Below are 24,238 nucleotides of genomic sequence, written 5' to 3' on the forward strand. Positions count from 1 at the left end.
AAATGAGCCCTGTTCCTCCCTCCCTCCCACTCATACACATTCACCATCCTGTAACAGTGAAATGAGCCCTGTTCCTCCCTCCCTCCCTCCCACCCATACACATTCACCATCCTGTAACAGTGAAATGAGCCCTGTTCCTCCCTTCCTCCCACCCATACACATTCACCATCCTGTAACAGTGAAATGAGCCCTGTTCCTCCCTCCCTCCCACCCATACACATTCACCATCCTGAAACTGCAGGCTAGGCCACCTTCTTCATACTCCAGATAATGGGGCCTGACTGTGCTGGTGCACTCATAGATACCCACATTTCGGCCATAGGGCCTCAACTTTTGGATTTCCAATCAACCTTCAGTCTTCGATCCAAACCAGTCAACCTTTGGGCTTCGATCTGGATCTCCGATCAACCCATGACTCTGAAAAGATGTGGACCCTGGATAAGGGCCCAACCTCCAAACTTCAAATGCTAGGCTCATCAGTAACTGGACCTCAAACTGAGGTCTCACCGATGACAAGACCCTGAACATCCTTGCTAGTCTGTGGGTTCACCATCCAACCATGCCCTTGCTGCTGGCCTTTGAATGTGGAGCAGAGGCTTAGTTTCCAGCCCTCACACCCCTGTCCCTTAACTCTGACCTGACCCCTAATTCTCTTAGAATATAACTTAGAGCCACTCCTCAATGGAGGTCTGTGTTAAAAACATACCTCTGACATTCTCCCCACCCCCCCCCCCCCACTTTCCTCCAATCACTTTAAAATCAAACTCCATTGTATTGGTCACTTCAGCCCTGGAAAAATGTCTCTACTTATACACTCAATCTCTTACCATCTTGTACACCTCTATCAAGTCACCTCTCATCCTTCTTCGCTCCAGAGAGAAAAGCCCTAGGTTACTCAACCTGTCCTCATAAGACATGCAATTTAAGCTAGGCAGCATCCTGGTAAATCTCTTCTGCACCCTCTATGAAGCTTCCACAACTTTCCTATATTCAAGAGACCAGAAGTGAATGTAATATTCCAAGTGTGGTTTAACCAGGATTTTTAGAGCTGCAACATTACTTCGCTGCTCAATCCCTTGACAAATGTATGCCTCTATAACAACCCTATCAACTTGCACAGCAACCTTGAGGGATCTGTGGACATAGACCTCAAGATTCCTTTGTTTCTCCACACTTCTAAGAATTCTGCCATTAACCCTGTATTCTGCCTGCAAATTCAACCTTCCAAAGAGAATCTCTACACACTATTCCAGGTTGAACTCCATCTGTCACTTCTCAGCCCAGGTCTGCATCCTGTCAATGTCCGGTTATAACCTCCGACAGCCATCTATGCTATCCACAGCTCCAGCAGCCTCCATGTCACCCGAAAATTTACTAATTCACCCTCCCACTTCCTCATCCAAATCGTTTATAAGAATCACAAAGAGCAGGTTCCCAGAACACCAGTGGTTAATGACTTCCGGGCAGAATATACTGCAACCACTCTCTGCCTTCTTTGGACAAGCCTATTCTGTATCTGCGTGCCAAGATTCCCTGGATCCCATCCTTCCTGACTTTCTGAATTAATCTTCCATTGGGAACCTAATCAAATGTCATATTAAAATCCAGCAAACTTTTCCCTCATTTCAAGTAGTAACCTGGGAATCCCATCCAGCCAGCCTCAGGGACAGTTCTACCCTAAACATAAGAGATTCTGCAGATGCTGGAAATCCAGAGCAACACACTTAAAATGCAGGAGGAACACAGCAGGTCAGGCAACATCCATGGAAAGGAATATCAAGAGTGTCCTGAGTGATATTCAGGCCATGGATAAACTAGAACTCAGTGAAGATAAGGAGAGATTGGAGCACTCCAGTTGAGCAGGAAAGGGAGGTAGAAACCTATAAATTAAAGGGCAAGCCACTCAGCACAAGGTTCTATCCTAAAGAAGCAACCAGTTGTACAAATTGAATATGAGCAGGAGACGGAACCAACCGTCAAATCCAGCAGTACATGACAGCTTCATTAGAAGCACTGGACTTCTCGTGAAATACAGACAACATATAGATATTTTAAAACAAAGCGTACTGAATGGTCTCCTCATTACTGCAGGATTGTTGCTGCTTTAACACACTTTGAGAAAAGCTGGAACCATTTTAAAGTATCTTTGCAATGTTGTCTTGAGTTGATTTTTGTTTTACCCTTCGTATAAAATTAAGAGTAAGAACACAAGTGAACTATGTAAATAAAAATTTTCTCAGCAAAAACTCCTGGTGGCTTTAACTTTACTTTTTATTAATTAGAGTCAAATTAATTTAATATATAATTTCATTTAGTTTTACATACTTTTAACTTCCTTGTGAATGTCAGTAAGATCCCTTCAGACACATCCTTTCCAAACTAGAAATCTGCAAGTTTCTCCTATCTTTTTGGTTGTCAAATATGATTCAGCTGCGTGCCACTTCCCTGTAATACTTCATTGTCTTATCTGCACCTCAGCAACCAGAAAGGGACACAGTGTTCATACTTCAATATGACGAGAACGTCCTCAAACTTGATTACAATTTCTGCTGACCTAGGTTGCTTTTTCGTTGTTCGGCGACTGAACATTTTGTGGACTGTGTCTTCACAAGCTCATGAGCTGTTTTAGCACTCAGAGGACATGAATGGTGTATTTGTTGTCCTGCCCATGTTCATTTATTATCATCTGCACTAAATTTTACCTGCTACCTAGCAATAATACTACATTGACCATGTTAAGAGAAATGAGTTCTTAAAGTTAAAAAAGAATAAAGCCTGGAAATATGCAGAAAGTTAGAAAGGAAACACCATAACTTGGGACATACCCAATAACTGAGGAGGGATCCTATTGTAATAGGTTTCGGTAATATCCAGATAAAGGAGGGAGTCGGGGTGGGAGGGGGGTGGTAGTTATAAGCTTAGTTTGAACCAACCAGACAGTAAGACTGCAAATGATTTGGTACAGTGGCAGATAGATACTAGAAAAAAAAATCACTGACTAGGTCATGAGCTTATGCCAGGAACCAAGATCGTGGCTTCTGGTGTCCAAATATTTCATTGAAGAAAATTTCTGCTCTTCTAGTACTGTTGTGAAAAGAGAGACAACTAGCATTAAAAGGGGTCAAGAATACAAGTTAATAAGATAATTATTCCATCCAGAAGGAAAGTTGGATAGGGAGCTGTTTACAATGATGAGCCCATAATCTACATGAACAAATTAACCTTGAAAATACATAGGAGATAAAATGATAAAGGACACAGAATCTTGGCTAGAACGTGCTTGTATTCCATTCTATTTTTGAATATTTGTGAACTTGAAAAAATATACTAAATAGACAAGTATTAAGAATACTTAATAATCAGTGCTAATTATTACAGCATGTTAACCTAGCAAGTCCATGTTGTTGCATGCAATAAACCAGTGATCCTTCACAACTCTGCTGTGGTTGACCTTCCGTATTTCAATTCAGTAGGTCACTTAAATGGGTTGCAGTTGAGTGATCTTTCTGGGAAGGATTTCTAAGATATCACAAGGGCGTTTACAGACATACTTAAAGTACAACAACTATTTAAGGAATGAATAGCTGATCTTATACAACAGAGTTTTTCATAGCAACTGAATGACTGCTGGTATCGGCTGTGGGAGTAAGTTGTTTACCCAGCCACTTTGGTGCATGCATCGTATGCAGAATCTTCAGTAACAGGGCACATTTCTCATGATATCAGCCTACTCTGGTTATGATCATCTGTTTACCTAAATTGATTTTTATGGTTGCTTGGTTATCTGTCCCCTCATGACAGAAAGCTGATTTAGATCACTTTTACTATTTTGAAGTTGTCTGATATACCTTTTAGCAACAATGCAGACAGATGACAACTGAATAGTGCTCAATTATATCTAAGTTAAGGAGTCAGTGTTTAATCATATGTTACGTTTAGTTATTTTTGAGTGTATTTAACTGATTTTAGAACTTTAAGGACGATTGAATAAACACCTGAATGCCCCATTGCAAGAAAAGCATTTACCGTAGATTCCGGATTTTAAGCCGCTACTTTTTTCCCACATTTTGAACAGCTTTGAACTCTGCGGCCTATAATCCAGAGCGGCTAATACATGGTTTTTTTTTCATGCCGCCTCGTAAACATTTTGCCTCGTAACAGTAGACCAATAAAATTGATGAGTAGTTCACAGAGGTCCAATGAAATTGTACGATAAATCAAGCGCACTTTCACAATTAAATTATTGTAAATCAGTCATTTGTACTCACCCTCATCAACATGGAAAATACTCGAAGCAAGACCCGAGCGCGTCAGACCCGATTAGACCCGATCGCAATGCGCAAGCGTCAGACCCGATTAGACCCGAGCGCATTGCGCAAGCGTCAGACCCGATTAGACCCGATCGCAATGCGCAAGCGTCAGACCCGATTAGACCCGAGCGCATTGCGCAAGCGCGTCAGACCCGATTAGACCCGATCGCATTGCGCAAGCGTGTCAGACCCGATTAGACCCGATCGCAATGCGCAAGCGTCAGACCCGATTAGACCCGATCGCATTGCGCAAGCGTGTCAGACCCGATTAGACCCGATCGCAATGCGCAAGCGTCAGACCCGATTAGACCCGATCGCATTGCGCAAGCGTCAGCCCCGATTAGACCCGATCGAAAACGCTGCTTTTAAGTTAAAGTCGATCAATAACTTTTCCTGGTAGGCTGCAATATATATATTTTTACCAGTCGCTAGGAGATATTGGAATGTTGTTCGTGCTGTTCAGTAAAAAAGTATATGCAACGTAATTTGTGTTACCGATACGTATGTATATTTAAAAGTAGCGGTGCGGCCTAAAATCCGGTGCGGCCTTTACAATTAAAAAATTGATTTTATTTCTAAAATTAGAGCCTGCGGCTAATAATCAGGTGCGCTCTGTAGTCCGGAATCTACGGTAATGTTTTTTTTTGCCTGTGTTCATCATGTCAAACTCACATATGTAAAAAAGTGAAAGATTTTATATGGTGTCTTATTGTATATTTCAAAACATTAAGTGCAGTTACCATCATATAAACAAATATAACAGTTTACACAAAATATTAGCTTACACAAATTGTAAATAAAATGAGAAGACATTACTAATTTTGATGGCAATAGCAGCGTGAGGAATATTGACTGGCTACTAGAGAACAAGCTGCTCTTAAGATTAGTGCCATATGACCTTTTAATCTCTGTGTGAAGATAGGCAGAACTTGCTGTTGTGTTTTACAGCAGCTTAAGTTCCAAAGAGGTACAGTTGCAAGAAAAAGTTTGTGAACTCTTTGCAATTACCTGGTTTTCTGCATAAATTACTCATAAAATGTGGTCTGATCTTCATCTAAGTCACAATAATAGACAAACACAATCTACCTAAACTAATAACACACAAACAATTTTATTTATCATGCCTTTATTGATCACATTGTTTAATTATTCACAGTTCACTCTTGTATGTCAACCTTTGTATTTAATAACTGGTAGCACCTCCTTTAGCAGCTGTAACCTCCACTAAACGTATCCTGTAGCTGCTGATCAGACTTGCACAACAGCAGGGAGGAATTTTAGACCATTCCTCCATACAAAACAATTTCAGTTCATCAATATTTCTGGGATATGTTGCATGAACAGTTCTCTTCAAGTCATGCCACAGCATTTTATTTGAGCTAAGGTCTGGATTCTGACTTGGCCAATCCAAAACACAAATTTTCTTCTTTTTAAACCATTCTGTTGTTGATTTACTTGTGTTTCAAATCATTGTTTTGTTTCATCATCCAACTTTTATTAACCTTCAAGTGACGGACCACTACCCTGAATTCTCCTGTAAAGTGTCTTGATACACTTGTGAATTCTTTGTTCCCTTAACAATTGTAAGCTGTCCAGGCCCTGAGGCAGCAAAGCAGCCCCAAACCATGATGCTCCTTCCACCACGCTTCACAGTTGGGATGAGGTTTTGGTGGTGTTGTGCGGTGCCCTTTTCCCTCCAAAAATAGCAGTGTGCATTTCTGCCAAGAAGATCAACTTTTGTCTCATTGTCACGGAAGCATTGTGGAACATCCAGGTGGTCTTGTGCAAACTTGAGGTGTGCAGCTATGTTTTATTTTTGGAGAGCAGTAGTTTCATAAACTCCGTTCTTGATTAGTGTTTTTTCTTATAGTGAGCACTTGATCAGAGACTTTTAGCAAGTTCTGGAGATTCCTACAGGTCTTCTGCTGTTATTCTTGGGTTCTTTTTCACTTCCTTCAGCATTGCACATTGTGCTCTTGGTGTGATCTTTGCAGGACACCCACTCATAGGGAAAGTGACAACAATACTGAAATTCCTCCATTTGTAGACAATTTCTCTTTCTAGTTTCATGCACCTCTACAATTCTTCTAAGGTCCTCTGAAAGTTGGTTTGATTGAGGTGTGGTGCATGTAAACATATTCTTCTTGAGAAAAGCAGGCTGTATCAGTAACCTGACTTTGTGTGTCTATTTTATAGGGCAGGGCACCTCTACAACCCACACCTCCAATCTCATCTCATTGATTGGAACACTTGACTCCAAATAGCTTTTGTAGAAGGCATTACCCCTGAGGTTCACTTAGTTTTTTTGAACCTAGACTGTGATTGTTTAAATGATATATTCAGTATTGATGGTGTGTTATTAGTTTAGGCAGATTATGTTTGCCGACTGTGATTGTGAATTAGATGAAGATCAGACCACATTTTATGAGTAATTAGTGCAGAAGATCTGGTAATTGCAAAGCATTCACAGACTTTTTCTTGCAACTGTATTTTGCTTTAATCTTCACCAGTTTATTCAGTTACCTTCCCAAAAAAAACACAGGTATATACTGTATATCTCTATCAATATTTTAGTATAATGGGGTGATAGAAAGCATAATAAAATGAGGAGACAATGAAAATAATCCTTTTTCCTCTACACTCCTAATACATTTTAAAATTTTCTAGCCATGTGCATTTGAAATTTGCCAGTCTTTATGAAAAGCCTGCTAAAGAAGTATGTGGAATCCTTAGTTTTATAATTGGTCTGTACAAGTTATGCTGTGTCACTTTGAATTAATGATTAGGCTCCCATTGAATGTATGTATCTATCTGGACTCTGCTCCTTAGGCTCTGGCATGATGAGCCAAATGATCATCTTCAAATAACATTTTAAAAATTCAGATGCAGCAAATGCTTGAAGCACAGAGCAGGTCAATTACATCTGTGGAAAGGGGTATAAAGTTATGTTTTCAATTCACTGACTCTTGGGAAATTCTTTGACCCAAGGCATTAACTATGCTTTTGTAGATACTGTTTGATCTGTTGAGTTCTTTGATCATTTTCTGTTGTGTCTTGGACCATCTTGTATGCATCATATTGTGGAATATGTGAAGATGTAAGAGTAATCTAGTGAAATATTGATTCCTCATGAATCATTGTTTTTGTAATTATTTCTAAACTGTAAGGGACAGAATATTACTATCAGATAGTGCAAATATAGAATAAAAATACATACATAATCTTCTAACCTGTTTTGTTATGAATCCTGTTGGCAGACTGAAAAGAAGGCAGTGCTCTTGCAAAGGGAAGCTTAGTACCTCCCTCGATGCCATTGATTTGGTGGCCACTCCAGAGTAACAGCAACATGAGATGTCTTTACACATTCAGATTATAGACTTACATGTTTGTCATTCAGGAAGTTAAGAGTGTTATTCATGATATTGCTGTATCCTGTCTACTGTGTTAGGATTGACTTGCATACAAGTGGGAGGGTGAACTTTCCTTTGGTGTATGGTTTTGTTTGAGTAACATTACCATAATATCTTTAGGATAAGCTCCTAAGAAATGTTTGGCAGTTAGCACAAATAGAGTTAGAGTTTGTTGAAGTGCACATATTATTAAATGTAGAGACCAGTCCTCCCTCCCTACCTCTTGAAAAAGGCCTCTGACAGTTGTCGAAATTGGATTTTGTTGTAAGATCTGTTGAGTATTGATCAAGAGTGCCATCTTGTGACAGAGTTCTCAAAAACAATAGTAGTAAGTTCTGCAATGCAGAAACTAGACCATCTGCAACCCACAAGCCAAAACTGGCCCATCGTGTCTTATGGGATTGGCTTACTCCCTAATGTTTTATTGCAACCTAACTGCAACATGTATACTTTCCTTTGGTGGCTTCTAATCTTTCAGCAAAATATGTTGGTGCAGCATTAATGGAATGATCAGTAGGAGATAAGGAGGGCCAAAGCAAGCAGATGATGTGGGTTAGATCAGGACAAAAGTGTTTTGGTTAGGTGAATAAATGGATGGAGGAGGTAGGTAAGTATTCTGAACAGTACTGAGATCTACAGTGGGGGGGGGGGAGGAAGGGAGTTGGAGGCTCAATAGGTAAGAATAGAAGTTTATTAAAAAAACAGGTACCTATAGGGAGAAAGATTAGATCTTGTATTCATCAAGATGGGTGGTACTTTTTAACTAATGCTGGAAGCAGGCCTGAACTTTTTGATTAAGATCAGTTTCAATCTTTCATAGGTCTCATAAGCATAGTAGAATTTTACATGAATGATATCAAACAAGGATTGTGTGCGATTGACATTGATGAATAGCCCTGGCAGAGTTTGTACCCTGGCAATTCATACACACTGAAGTGCCAAGAACAACTTGGTTTGTTCAAACTGAAAAGGGCTTTCTAAACTCAAAAATCTGATCACCCTGATTTTTGTTTTAGTCATAATATTGCATTTGTTGAATAATTACTAATATATTTTGTCTTTTAATTTTTTTTGCAGGAATAGCATTCACAGACCTTCCTGTAAGTATTTTCAGTTTTGTTTCGTGGCTTTCAATATGTTCTTGAAAGTTTTTATCAAAATAAATTCCTCTAAAGGTCAAAGCCAATTGTTATAGAAGGAACTGATTGTTTCTTTTAGTCTTAAAATCCAAATATAACACAGTGATTTAGGTTATGCTGCTTTAGCCACAAGGTGCAATTCTTTACTGCTTGGAAATAAAAACAGTACTTCATGTACTTTTAATTTTAGCTTTTTTACCTGTGCCATAGTGATATTGCAATAAGCATGAAGGGAGAAATATCTTGCTGGTAAACATTTGGTTCAGGCAACTGTTATAATTTCATAATGGGCTTTCATTTTATTAGTATTTGCTGTGGTAATTTTTCTTTATTGTAAAATTGAGGTGTCATTTAAAGATTAATATGGGTTTCTATGTCCTTAATTGGTAACTTTAATCATCACATTCCCTTGTTTATATAATGAATGGCATTGCACTATCATGCCAAGATTATCCAGTATTCCATGATTTAGTGAATTGTACACAGATCTAGGCTAATTATTTTAAAATTCACTGTTCTCAAAGTATTTACATCCTGTAACATAGCTTTGAAACTGCAACTAATACTGGAGTAGTTGGATCTAATACAAGTGTTATAGCTGAGACAGTGCTGTCCTTAATCAACATTTTAGTAGTTTATTTTTTAGCAAAGTTCATTGGAAATCATGAGCTGAAGCCCTGTTTGAAATTCCTTTAGTTCCGCCTCAACATTCTTAACAAATATAGAGACTAATTGTATCATAATCAGGGTCAGTGGAGCGATGCATTCAATGTAGGAGCTCCTTGCCAATACGACATTGCATCATATAAGAAATTGCATTTACAACCTAAGTTACTGTGGAGCTGACAACATTTGAGTGCTTGCAGAAAACACATTTGGAAATCTGTGCTTGCCATACGGAATTAGATTCTTCAGTGTTAGACTCATTCTTTAGTGCAACTGACTTGGGCTCAAGGTTTGAGAATTCTCAAAAGTATCAAATGGTTATAATCATTTTATTTAATTGCAACTGTGTTGCTGTTTGAGATATATAATGTCCATGTGTTAATACAGGTTCCAAACACTGAGAAACATAATGACTTGCCATTATGTAATTATGGAATCTGCAGCCAACCAAAACTACTTTTGCTTTATCACCAGAAGCATGCATCTGCTTGTTTTATGCCTGGCTAATTAATTACTTAGCCTCCATTTTCCCAATGCCTATTATATATCAGCAGTGAAGTAATCACTCAAGTGAGTTCTGTTTTGCTTTATTTCTTTAAATTATTTTCTGCCAACACTGGGTAGTCGAGCAGATTTGTCTTCAAAAGGGGCAATTATGAGAATAAAGGAAATTTCAGTCAAACTTAGTTTTGGGCCTCAAAAGTTGACCTGTGACAACTTAATGCGGTCTATTAATTGGTTATCCATAAGAATAAATACAGAAAAATATGCAATGAGATGAGAAGAAGATACATGAACTGAACTGAATCTTCACAATGTTCCAACATCAGTCATAAATGGAAATTGCAGAGAGAGGCAGCAAATGTTAATATTCAAACTACAATTGAGAAAAGGCAAGAATGTTGGCGATGATGAGCAGACTGCTGCCTGATATGTACAAGTGCTGTATACAGTGTTGTGATTTTAATTTGAACAGACAGATTAGCTTGACTTAGTTGGCAAAGTCAATAAAGGAAAAAGTGTGGAGAGGGAAAATAAAAAGATAGCAGTTACATTACGACAAAGTGAGGTTAATGAAAAGCAAAATTCACTTCCTCTAAAGTTGAATGGCACCATTTGTATATCTCTGACCACAGAATGCATTTAATAGTCACCAACTGCATTGTTGAATTATCATTTTTGCTGTTTTGTTTTTACTACTTCTGTCTTTTAGCCTAACCTGTACCCAACAGTAGGACTTCAAACACCTGGTGAAATAGTAGATGCTAACTTCGGACAGCAGCCTTTTGTCTTCGACATTGAAGATTACATGCGGGAGTGGAGGGCAAAGATTCATGGTACAATTGAGCGATTCCCCATAGGAGACAGATTAGGGGAATGGCAGACAATGCTGCAAAAGTAAGAATTATACTCCTTGTTTATTATAAATGGAGGGCTAGCCAATTGCTTTGTACCACATTTAAACTAGCTCATTATATGAGAATTTGTTTTGCAGCTTGGTGTCATCCTACCTGGTGCATCATGGGTACTGTGCGACAGCAACTGCCTTTGCCAGAGCAGCAGGGCAGACCATTCAAGAGGAGCAGAACTCAATCAAAAACAGACAGCGTAAGGCTGCCAACAATATCTTTGTGTAATGATTTGAAACTTCTATTTTAAATATGTTGTCTCAGTTACTCACAATACCCAGTATAACGCTCCCATTATTCAAATCAAATGGGTTTCTAATGTCAGCCGAGGAGTACTTCATTTAATCTCTGCTCTTCAAGGAAAGAGGCAGAAAATAATTTCTGTGGTATCCCTATTAATAGGACAGTCTGCTGATGCATATTTTTATATGTTAACAAGCATTTTAGATCAACTAAATGATCTGGAAGTCAATAGCAGGCTTTAGCTTTGCATTGCTAGTTTACCCCTAGCCTGCAAGCTGAAAACATATTGTACCAGGTGCAACAAATGCCCAGTTGACCTCCACAGTAATGTACTATTGGCACCCATGTAGAGGCAGTACTAGTAGCAGTGAGATCACTTGAGTTGCATATGATGTTCTCCAAAGGAGTTTCTTATTGGTGGGTCCTCGGGTGGCTGTAGGAGCTGATCCAGCATCCGCAAAACTGGGATTTTAGGGTGAATTCCCTTAACAGAGAATGCCTGTGCTTGACTTTGTTTGGCTGATGCATTGGTAGCCTCCACACAGTCCTTGTAACCCTTGTAATGTAAATGTATTCATGATAATCGGGAAAAAAATTGAGAAAGTGGAAAGAAAAGAAATTTGGTTATTACATATTGTTCCAGAGGTTGGATGCTTTATCTGGAGACATTAATTTCAGTAATTCAATAAGCCTGGAAGAAAAAAGATAGTACCAGTAGTAGAGTGTATGAAACTGCCAAATTGTCATAAAAATTCATCTAGTCACTAATGTCATTCAAGGTAGGAAATCTTTTTTATTTAGCCTGTATGTAACTCCAGGTTCACCAGAGTGATTTGAATGATAACTTTTCTCAAAAAGGAAGTTCTGAAGGCACTTGTGGATGGACATTAAGTGCTATCAAAGGCATTGGTGTTTACATACCATTAACAAATAGAAACATTTTAATCAAATTATGTCTTGTGTGTGAAACCCCAATCATATCTCTTTTCCTTTGAATGTCTTGAATTGAATCAGCCCTTTGGTCCCTCATAGTTGCTCGTTATTCAGTATGATCATGGTTGATATTCTACTTCAGAGCTCCTTGACTGTACTAACCCCAGTGATCTTAAAATCCAGTAATCTGTTGATTTATCTTTTACAAATGTAACTTAGCAGATATAATTCCACCCACCTCTTTCATTTCACTATTAATGATTATAATTACAATGTTTTCTTGATTTTCATATATCTGAATGAAGAAAGCATAAAAAATACAGTGTACGCATGTAGGACTGAAACCTCGTGGTGAAATACAGTGAAGTCCAGTGTCAGAAACTACTAATTTGACAGATATCTTAAATATTCACACCAGAATAAAGTTGTGGCAGGAGGGATTAAACATTGAAGCTGAGCTGATAATCCACAGCTGTCTAATAATCTTTTCAATATTTCAAAGAGAAAACTTTCTCAAAATAATCAGTTCAGCCACCTATAATGTTTTCTTTGCTGGGCTATGGCTTATTAATTCATCATAGTACCAACAGTTTAATATTTTGGTACGTACCTATGTGGCTTTGAAAATATAAAATAGTTCTGTGTTTGATTATCAATGATTTGCTAGACAATATCTACCCCTCGTAGGCACCGAAACAGTTTTGCTTTTATTTCTATAATACTATAAACAGAAACTAAAATAGAAAGCACATCTTTTTACCAAAAAGCAGAAACTTTACAGCCTGTGTCAGCCTGGCTCAGTTGTCGAGTTCTCAGCTGTGAGGAGAAGGGTTTTGTTTTGAAAGGTTGTTGTAAAACTTGAGCACATGATCCACATTTGGTACTCAAGAGGAATACTGAATCTGAATTCTGTTAGAACTGTTGTCTTTAAGGTGAGGTGTACTTCCTGTTGGATTAGACATGCCTAGAAAATACCATGGCATTATTTAGCTGATAAGCACACCTCAAAAAACTGTAAGATATAGGAGCAGAATTAGGTCATTTGGCCCATTGAAACTGCTCCACCATTTCATCATGGCTGATCCAGTTTTCCCTCTTAGCCCTAATCTCCTTCCTTCTCCCCAAATCCCTTCATGTCCTGACCAATCAAGAATCTATCAACTTCTGCCTTAAATATACATAAAGACTGTGACAAAGAATTCCATAGATTTCCTCTATTCTGAGGCTGTGTCCTCTGAGACTCTCCCACCATCAGAAATATCCCCTCCACATCCAGTCTATCAAGACCTTTCACAGTTTGATACGTTTCAATCAGGTCACCCCTCATTCTTCTGAATTCAAGTGAATACAGATTCATTTTCATGAACCTCCTTTGAACTCTCTCTAGTTTCAGCACATCCTTTCTAAGATAAGGGGACTCAAAACTGCTCACGGTACTCCAAGATAAGCCTCACAAGTGCTTTATAAAGTCTCAACAATTACATCCTTGCTTTTATATTCTAGTGCTCTTGAAATGAATGATAACATCACATTTGCCTTCCTTGCCACAGACTCAACCTGTAAATTAACCTTGAGGGAATCCTGCACAAGGACTCTCATGTACCTCTGCACCTCAGTGTTTTGTATTTTATCTCCATTTTAGAAAATAGTCAACCCTTTCACTTCTTCTTCCAAAGTGCATGTCCATACACTTCCTGACACTGTATTCCACCTGCCACTTCTTTGCCCATTCCCTTAATCTGTAAGTCTTTCTGTAGCCTCTCAACTTCATCAAAACTACCTGCCCCTCCACCAATCTTCATATCATCTGCAAATGTTGAAATAAAGCCATCAATTCCATCATCAAAATCATTGACATATAATGTAAAAATAGACGGTCCCATTACAGACCCCTGTGGAACACCACTAGTCACCGGTAGCCAACCAAAAAAGGCTCCCTTTATTCCCATTCTGTGCCTCCAATCAATCAGCCATTGCTATATCTATGCTAGAATCTGTCCTGTAATACTATGCGCTTGTAGTGTGGCACCTTGTCAAAGGCCTTCTGAAAATCCAAGTAGCAACATCAACTGATTTTCCTCTGTCTATCCTGCTCATTATTTCTTCAAATAATTCCAACAGATCAGTCAGACGAGATTTTCCCTTGAGAAAACTATGCTGACTACAGCCTATTTTATCATGTGCCTCCATGTGCCCCGAAACCACATCCTTAACAATTGATTTCAACATTCCCAACCGCTCACCTCAGACTAACTAATCTTTAATTTCCTTTCTTCTGCATCTCTCCCAAAGTAATCAATTGTTTTAGGAAACACATTCCTGTCATGATATTTCAATAAGATTAGTGAAAGTTGTTGGAGTCAATCAGTCAGCATTGGGATAATGGGATTTGGACAGAGCCATGTTGATCTAGACTTCCAGTTACAATTAAACTGGAGCCATTTCAGATAGCGGTTTCTATTATTGATGATGTTTCTTTTGAAGTTCAACAGAGCCATGAATGTTCTAACATTTTAATTTTTTAATATACAGTGCCTATAAAAAGTATTCACCCTCCCCCCTCCCTGGAAGTTTTCATGTTTTATTGTTTTACGACATTGAATCACAGTGGATTTAATTTGGCTTTTGTTTTAATACTGATCAACAGAAAAAGACTCTTTTGTGTCAAAGTGAAAACAAATTTCTACAAATTGGTCTAAATTTATTATAATTATTATACACAAAATAATTGATTGTGTAATTACTCACCACCTTAGGTCTCTATATCAGCTTTGCAAATCTGGATAGTGCAATTCTTCCCCATTCTTTTTTACAGAACTGCTCAATCTGTCAGATTGCATTGAACAGCCCTTTTCAAGTCCAGCCACAGATTCTCAATTGAATTGAGGTCTGGACTCTGACTTGGCCACTCTAGGACATTGTTGTTTTTAAGCCATTCCTGTGTTGGATTTATGCTTGGGGTCATTGTCTTGCTGAAAAACAAATCTTCTCCCAAGTCTCAGTTCTCTTACAGACTGCATCAGGTTTTCTTCCAGGATTCCCTGTATTTTGCTGTATTCATTTTATCCTCTACCCTCACAAGCCTTCCAGGGCCTGTTGCAGTGAAGCATCCCCACAGCATGATGTAGCCACCACCATGCTTCACAGTAGGATGGTGTGTTTTTGATGATGTGCAGTGTTCGGCTTATGCCAAGCATAGCGTTTAGTCTGATGGGCAAAAAACTCAATTTTGGTTTCATCAGACCAGAGTATTTTCTTCCAGCAGACTTCAGAGTCTCCCACATGCCTTCTGGCAAACTCTAGCTGAGATTTCATTTGAGTTTTTTTCAACAGGGGCTTTCTCTTTCCAACCCTCTGACATAAAGCTGTGACTGGTGAAGCACCCAGGCAACAATTGTTGTATGCACAGTCTCTCCCATCTCAGCCACTGAAGCTTGTAACTCCTCCAAGGTTGTCATAAGTCTCTGAGTGGCCTCCATCACTAGTCGCTTCTTGCATGGTTACTTAGTTTTTGAGGAAGGCCTGCTCTAGGCAGATTTACAGCTGTGCCATATTCTTTCCATTTCTTGATGATTGACTAACTACTTCAAGAGATATTCAGTGACTTGGAAATTTTCTTCTATCCATCTCCTGACGTGCTTTTCAATAACTTTTTCACAGAGTTGCTTAGAGTGTTCTTTTGTCTTCATGGCGTAGTTTTTGCTAGGATACTGACTCACCAGCAGTTGGACCTTCCAGATACAGGTGTAGTTTTACTACAGTCAATTGAAACACCTCAACTGCACATGGTGATCTCCATTTAAATAATTATGTGACTTCTAAAATGAATTGACTGCACTAATGATGATTTGGTGTGTCGTATTATAGGGGTGAATACTTATGCAATCAATTATTTTGTGTTTTATATTTGTAATTAATTTAGATCACTTTGTAGAGATCTGTTTTCACTTTGACATGATCTTTTTCTGTTGATCAGTGTCAAAAAATGCCAAATTAAATCCACTGTGATTCAGTGTTGTTAAACTATAAAACATGAAAGCTTCGGGGGTGAGGGGGGGGAGAAAGGGAATACTTTTTATAGGCACTGTGTAAAAATGGCACATGTGAAGCTGGAACTCACTAGTAATTGCATCTATTTCCTTCTGTCTTTCAGGAATACAAAAGCTAGTTTTAGCAGGAAGAGTGGGTGAAGCTATAGAAGCAACGCAACAAATGTATCCAGGAATGCTGGAGCGTAACCCAAACTTGCTTTTTATGTTAAAGTAAGAAGATTGCACACCAAATTTGCAGTATGCATTCAGTGGGGATTTGAGAAAGGAGAAGTATCCAAATCTAGAGCGAAGTTGACAGGACATCCACAGCTCGTTGGTTGATGTATTGCCTCAACGTGTGTGGTGCATCAGGATAGGGACTAAGCTTCAACTGCATGTCATAGACCAAAAGCAGCATTGACCCAAGGCATTTTATAGATGCCTGCAGCCGTCCCTTTCAGGAACGCAGTTAGGCTGCTCACTGCTGGCTATTAACCACATTCTGGTCGAGCATCAGACCAGAAGTCCCTACAAAGGATTGTGAGAACAGCTGAGAGAATCATAGGGGTCTCCCTACATTTATCAGGAGTGCTGTTTACGCAGGGCCCTTCGTATGATTAAGGATCCCACCCATCCATCCAGCATCCTCTTTGACTTTCTGCCATCAGGCAAGAGACTCTGATGCCTAAAAACAAGAACAGTCAGGGTGAGAAACAGTTTCTACCCCCAGGCCTTTGGGTTTCTGAACTCCCTGCCACATTGTATTCGAAGGGTCACTGGTTAATCTGGTCTGTACCTTACAGTATTTAATATTAATGCACTTTAATGTGTTATTTATGTGTGATTCATCTGTAGATCCTTACCTTCATAAATTATCATGTGTTATGTGTAGTACTGTGATTTACACCCTGGTTCGAAGAAACATTGTCTCATTTCAATATACATTATATAGTTATATATGTTATATGCATGTATATAATTAAATGACAAAAAACTTGACTACCCAATTGTACCTGAAAATAATAAACAGTGTCCACCAACCAGTTTTGAAGCCTGTTTTGAATCTGCAAACAGCTTCCATCCTATGTTGACATCATGGGCTTAGCCGTGCAAAGAAAAATTCCTTTTTCCATGGAATCATTGCAAAATGAATCACTTATAATCAGGGCAGCTGGTGGCTGAAATCCATTTGATATTTTCACAGAACTTGTTATTGCTTTGTTTTTTTTAAATTTTATTATTGCCTATTCCTGACATTTTGCTCAACAATTCCTCTACTAATTTTGTATAGGTGTCGGCAGTTTGTGGAGATGGTGAATGGTACAGACAGTGAAGTGCGCTGTTTCAGTGCCCGTAGTCCTAAGTCCCAAGGTAGCTACCCTGGATCACCCAACATGAGCCCCAGGCATGGAGCCAATAACTCTCACATCAACAATGCAGGTGCAGTATTGAACCATTTCTCCTCATCAATTCAAACAGTATTATTCAGTACAGAAAACCTGACCTTCTCCTCCACACTACCCTACCTTCCTCTTAACTCCACATTCTATTTGGTGTTCTAATTGGTCCAAACTATGGATGGTGGTGAAAGGTTAGTGAGTTTGCATCAAATCAATTGGTTCTTTATATGTATTTTGTGGGGACTCTGGTTTTAAATGCCATTAACATCATCTGTGTCTTTCACTTAGGTCAACTCCACTTTTATATAAAATTCACTTTACTCATAGTCAAGTTCGTGACAACTTTATCTTTCAATTAAATCTATTGTGTGTTTTGCAGGAGCAGAAAGTCCAAACTGCAGCAATGGAATTGTGCCATTGAAAAGCAAACCAATTCACAACAAATACCCAGCTATAAGTTCATCATCTTCATCATCTTCATCTTCTTCCTCACCTTCCTCTGTAAACTATTCAGAGTCCAATTCTACAGACTCTTCCAAATCCCAGCAACACAGTAGTACAAGTAATCAGGAAACCAGGTATGTTTGTGTCACAACACAGCCCTGTTAACTACATTTAAATGTTTTCAGGATCAGGAACATCTTTGCAGACTAATGGCAATTTGATTTCAATTTAAAAACAAGAAAAAAATCTGCAGATGCTGGAAATACAAGTAACACACCATATTCCATCTTGAGAGAGAGAGAGCAGCTGGCATCAATGATGCTTAATTAATTTGTTTTTTTGTTTGCTATTAAAATTCCAAAACCTTCAGACCTCTGATTGAGGTTTACCAAAGGTGCATTTAACAGTTTCCAGATACTATACACAGTCCAGTGTAGACATGTACCTGTTTTATAGTCCAGTTCAATTCAGAGGAAGTCAGAGAAAATAACCCAGACCAGCAAACAAATAGCCAAATGAAATAGGTAATTTGGAAATTCTTTAGCAATAGCTTGGCAACCAGGAAAGGGGGTAACTAAGTTTCGATAAAATTATTTTTGATATATCAGCTGTTCAGGCACATGTATCTACCTTGATAGTGATCTTTAAAAACAGTGACCTTTCATAAAATAAATAGAATACAAGGTGATTTCAAGCACCTTGAGAATAGGGAAGGTATCTTTAAACATAATACTTGGTAAATAGGGAAGGTAATTTGAAACCTGTTTCTTTCACTTGTTCGTTTTAGCTCCACTGGGGAAAGCAAAAACATCTGATTCCTTTCTTGATAAAATCCTACTCAATGTTATATAATTGTCATGAATAAAATAATCACCTTAAAGCAGAAAAGATTAGACTAAGTTTTCTGAGCAGTTGAAGATACTGCTCTCTGTTTTGGTTTCTCAGCAGAGTTTTGCCTGATGGGATTTTGCTGCCTGATTTATTTATTGTTGTTCAACAGTGACAGCGAAATGGAAATGGAACCAGAGCACTACACCAACGGAGTCTTGGAAAATTCTTCCAGTAGAATAATGAATGGCAACTATAAACACGAAGAAATCCTGCAGACAGATGAGTCCAGCATGGGTAGGATAAGACACAGGGACAGTGGTGTGGATGTTGCATGAGCAAAGAAAGGGCCAGGTGATAGATCTGTGCACAATTATGTTTGGAAAGGAGAGGGGATAAAAAGATGGAGAAGTTATGGAAGCTCAGTATTTCAATAGAAAGTTAAGAAACTGATTCTGTACTCAAATTTTCTTGTCATATAGAAATATTTTATCTACAAATCTGACATTGCTCCCTTTCCTGACTTCCACCTCCTTAAATTGAACTCCTTTGCTGTTGAAAAATCTTTCTCTAAAAATAGAAATGTGTAGTTCAATTTTGTTTTTTGAAATTACCTTCCTGCTCTTGTTGGCAAAGTTGACTGCATCACCATGAGTACATTCCGGGCAGGAGAGTATGGATAGATTCCTGTTTGAAGTAAGTCCTCTTTAAGTAATGTATTTACCCAGTATGGCAACTAATCCTTGCACTAACTATGCCCTACCCATCCCAGTCACAAACCTCATAGATTCTCCTCCATGAGTAGATGTATTGCCTGGCTGTTGCACCCAAAACCCACAATACTGATCCTCAGCAGTCGAATCATCCTCTTCCAACCCCACACCAAACTGACATAATATCCCATAATACTTAGCAAATCCCACCAATTGACACTCTGCCCCCTGATCCCTGACCTCTACCACTCCATTATCCTGGTATCCCTATTCCACAATCTCATTCCTAGTAGTCAATAACACGTATACTTTGTATGATTTTATTCAATCCCTGTTCAGATTCACTACCTCCCATGACCTCAAAATCATATCCATCTCTTATTAACTATAACTATTCTGACTGTGCACTACTTTGGTATTATTTTCATCAATAATACAGTTTCTTTATGCCACTTCCTGGTCTTCACAACTTCTGTTTTGAAGTCATTCCTTATAGCAATGTCTGTCAGTCTCCTTAAGCCACCTCTCAATGTTAGCCAGAAGGCTTTATTGAATCGCACTTTCTGATTTTTATCTGATCATTTTATGTGATCATATGCTGCTAGCCTTACATTAGGTATAATAATAGGCCAGTTTTTCTATGGGACTTCAAGCATTTACTATTATTGACAACTCAGTTGTAATTACTAATGATGCTCTCAATTTTTAAAAGTTTAGTTTTTAAAAGGTGAGTAATGAATTTAAATAATAAAACACTTGTAAGTTTTCCTTGAGCTTGCAGTTCATTTTGGACCTTTCCATCCCTGTCATTCAATCCCATATGTTAAAGCATTTTGTCCACCAAAATTACATTTTACACTTTTAGAACTTGGTCCAGACAACATTCTGTTTTTAGCTTTGCTTGTATTTTTTAAAAATACTTCTCTTACTCTTAGCTCCATTCACTTTCTCATCCCAGCTCCACTAACTTGTTTTTCCTCTCTCCCCAGTCTCACATCTTGCAACACACCAAAGCAAATTTCAGTTGCTTCCTGTTTTAGACCATAGCCCTTGCAGGCAGAAGTCCCACTTTCCACTTTTGACATCAAAAGGTGTTGCTTATGCCTTGATACCTCACCATCTGAGATCCACCATCTTCTCCTGACTGATGCACATATTATCTACATTCTATAGCAATAACAACAACCTCTCACTCAATGTCAGCAAGACCAAGGAGCTGATCATAGGCTTCTGGAGAAGTAAACCAGGGGTCCATGAGCCAGTCCTCCTCAGAGGTGGAGAGGGCCAGCAACTTTAAATTCCTCGGTGTTATTATTTTTGAGGACCTGTCCTGGGTCCAGCACTTAAGTGCAGTGCATCTACTTCCTCAGGAGTTTGTAGAGATTCAGAATGACATCTAAAACTTTGACAAACTTCTACAGAAGTGCAGTGGGGAGTGCATTGACAGGCTGCATCACAGCCTGGTACGGAAACACCGATGCCCGTGAATAGAAAATCGTACAAAAAGTAGTGGATTCTCAGGTGAAGCCCTCCCCACTATTGAGCACATCTACACGAAACGCTGTTGTAGGAAAGCGGCATCCATCATCAGGGACCCCCACCACCCAGGACATGCTCTCTTCTCCTTGCTGCCATCAGGAAGAAGGTACAGGAGCCTCAGAACTCACACTACCAGGTTCAGGAACAGTTATTAACCCTCAACCATCAGGCTGTTGAACCGGAGGAGATAACTTCACTTGACCCATCATTGAAATGTTCCCACAACCTAAGGACTCACTTTCAAGACTCTTAAGCTCACATAACCAATATTTATTGCTTATTTATTTATTATCATTCTTTCTTTCTTTCTTTTTGTTTTTGCACAGTTTGTTGTCTATTGCACACAGGTTGAATGCCCGAGTTGGTGCGCTCTTTCATTGATGCTGTAATGGTTATTATTTTATGGATTTATTATTTTACGTCTGCAAGGCAGTGAATCTCAGGGTTGTATATTGGTGACATACATGTACTTTAGTAATAAATTTGAACGTTAATCTTTTAACTGAAGTGCAGCAGCTCATTTGCTTGCCATCCTCATTTTGACACAAAATCTTAGATTTAAGATTTTGGCATCTTTGTGATGATTATTTACTTGTGTGATTTACTTGTCCCAATATAGAGGACAGCTGCCCTCAACGTCAGCTTTGTGGAGGTAACCAAGCTGCAACTGAACGCATGATCCAGTTTGGACGGGAGTTGCAAGCTTTGAGTGAACAACTTTGCCGAGAATATGGAAAGAACACCACACACAAAAAAATGTTGCAGGTATTGCACACTGAGTATTTTGAATATTACAGCATTAAACATTGTCTTTATGAGTTTATAAGTAGCATTCAAAAGGTATATGTTTCCAAAGCCATTTTCCATATAATTAACTGCAGAAACTACATTGTGCTTCCTTTACCACACAACGGAAGATGGTTCAAAATTATTGTTAGATTACCATTTTCTTGGAACCCTGTTGAAATAATCAACAGAATTTTCTTTTAATCTGACCAAGTAGGAAGTGATTAGTTAGTGGGAGCCAGTTATGCTAATTACGTCTAAGGTTTAAACTTACTGATTAAAATATGTATATGATAAAGCAATTTTTGTTGTCATTAGTCACATTTTAGTTTTTGAACTAGTTTACCAGAGAGCAATGAATCTGTGGAATTCATTGCCACAGAGGGTATGTAGGCCTAGTCATTGGCTACATTTAAGGCAGAGATTAGTAGATTTTTGATGAGTGAAGGGGCTGAGCATTACAGGAGGTGGGGGTGGGAAGGAGGGAGATTACAGCTGATAAAAAAGTCAGCCATGATTGAATGGTAGAGTAGGCTCAATAGGCCAAATGACCTGATTCTGCTCAGATGTCTTAAAAGGATTCAGAAGGTGCACTAAATATTTTTACAATAATTATTCAAACAATTCTTGTAAAACAAAAAAAAATGTGACAAAGTTCAAATGAGGTAGGTATAAAAAATTAATTTCTTTAAGTACAAGCTGTTGCGGCCAATAAGCTGTTTGTGAAATAGTGCTTAGCCAGGTGTCAGGCTCTAGGTATAGCACCCATACTTCTGGTTTTATTAGGATATTTAAACTAAGACAGAAAAACTCACTGACAATGAAATTGATTAAAAACATGAGCTATATTCATAATCTGTAGTGACATTTAGCAGAATAGAATGTAGAATGATCATTTAAATCGAGCAAGAAAAGTCACCGGAGGTCATTTGTAATATTTGTATCATAGTCTTGCAACATTTTGGAGAGAGATTTGAGAAAACGTGAGTACAGGAGTATACTAGATAAGCAGCCAGAGATGTGAGAAATTTATTCTGTACTATGAGTTGTAATCCTAACATGATAAAAGAGTAACTTACATGGGAATAACTAAAATTAAATCTTGACCATGAAACCACAGATTTTGTAAAAAGTCTGTCTGCTTCACGTATGTCCTTCAGGAAAGCAACTTTGTTGTCCTTACTTGCTCTGCCCTCTGTGTACCTCCAAACACACCCATTTAGTTGACTCTTGACTGAGAAAGTAATTAAGAATATTGGCATTACTGTGGGGCCCATGTCCTTAGATTAAAAAAAACACAAATCTAGATGTGAATCGTTAAGTAATTTTCTCTTATAACAAGGAGCATAAAGTTAATTGTCAGAATTTTAAAAGAAAAAGATCAAAGATTAGTTTTATTTGTCACATATACTGTACAGGGAAATCATCAAAACACAGTGAAATGTGTCAGTTCAACACAACCTTGAGGATGTGCTAGGGACAGCCCACACGTGTCACTATGCTTCCAGCAGGAATATAGCATGTCCAAAACTTTGGAATGTATATGGGAGGAAACCCACATGGTCATGGGGAGAACATAAAAACTCCTCACAGTCAGCAGTGGAATTGAACCCAGGCTGCTGGCGCTGTAAAGTGTTATGATGCTCCACTGTGCCGCCCTCATTAAATTAGCTTGCTCGTTTAGTACAAGTTGGCTTCATGTCATCTTTTCAAAATCTAAGCACACAATGCCTTCCTATATAATTCAGTCACTTTGCTGAGAAAGAATATCTTTTAAATGCCTTCAGGCATACTCGTTTCCTGAGCGTTTTTCAATCCCTTTTTTCTCAGCTCTCTTATTCTAAGTATATTTTGCTTTGAAACCCATTGTAAAGTGCAACTCTTCTATAAATCCTGAGCAAACAAAGTTTCCTAAATAATTTTGCCATAATTTTTAATGTATCTGGAGATTGTATCACAGTGAGTTGGCGTACTGCTATGAGGAGCTGTCATTGAAAGGCTTCCCCTTACAGTCTGCTATTGCACTTTTCGTAGCTGAATAGCAATATAGGTAGAGGCCTGAAAGAAGATCACCTGCTTTTTTGGATAAAGGATATATTTATATATTTGGACAGTTGGGGGTGTAGAATAAAAATGCATAAAATCAGAATCGGATAACTCCTATGTTGTGTTCAAGCGTTTTGTTAAGATCTGCTGTTACTTTTTAAAAATCTTTTGTAGGACGCATTTAGCCTGCTAGCGTACTCTGATCCTTGGAGCTGTCCAGTTGGGCAACAGCTTGATCCCATCCAGAGAGAGCCTATCTGTGCAGCCCTTAATAGTGCTATTTTAGGTAAGCAGCAGAAAAAAATGAACACATTTTGAATCGTTTGAATCATGACAATGAA

At 38.5% G+C, this 24,238-nt stretch overlaps 1 protein-coding gene across 1 annotated transcript in view; it reads left to right on the top strand.

Moving 5' to 3' along the window:
- ranbp10 (RAN binding protein 10) overlaps nucleotides 1-24,238 on the top strand; it is a 136,823-nt gene that overhangs the window by 104,719 nt on the left and 7,866 nt on the right. Inside the window, exons 5-13 of the mRNA XM_073069915.1 lie at nucleotides 8,798-8,820; nucleotides 10,739-10,923; nucleotides 11,021-11,133; nucleotides 16,264-16,372; nucleotides 17,433-17,581; nucleotides 17,921-18,119; nucleotides 18,986-19,110; nucleotides 21,685-21,830; nucleotides 24,072-24,183. Of these exons, the coding sequence (XP_072926016.1) occupies nucleotides 8,798-8,820; nucleotides 10,739-10,923; nucleotides 11,021-11,133; nucleotides 16,264-16,372; nucleotides 17,433-17,581; nucleotides 17,921-18,119; nucleotides 18,986-19,110; nucleotides 21,685-21,830; nucleotides 24,072-24,183 (1,161 nt within the window). The remainder of the gene's footprint in view (nucleotides 1-8,797; nucleotides 8,821-10,738; nucleotides 10,924-11,020; nucleotides 11,134-16,263; nucleotides 16,373-17,432; nucleotides 17,582-17,920; nucleotides 18,120-18,985; nucleotides 19,111-21,684; nucleotides 21,831-24,071; nucleotides 24,184-24,238) is intronic.

This window comes from Hemitrygon akajei, chromosome 17 (genome assembly GCF_048418815.1).
Source record: "Hemitrygon akajei chromosome 17, sHemAka1.3, whole genome shotgun sequence".
NCBI lineage: Eukaryota > Metazoa > Chordata > Chondrichthyes > Myliobatiformes > Dasyatidae > Hemitrygon > Hemitrygon akajei.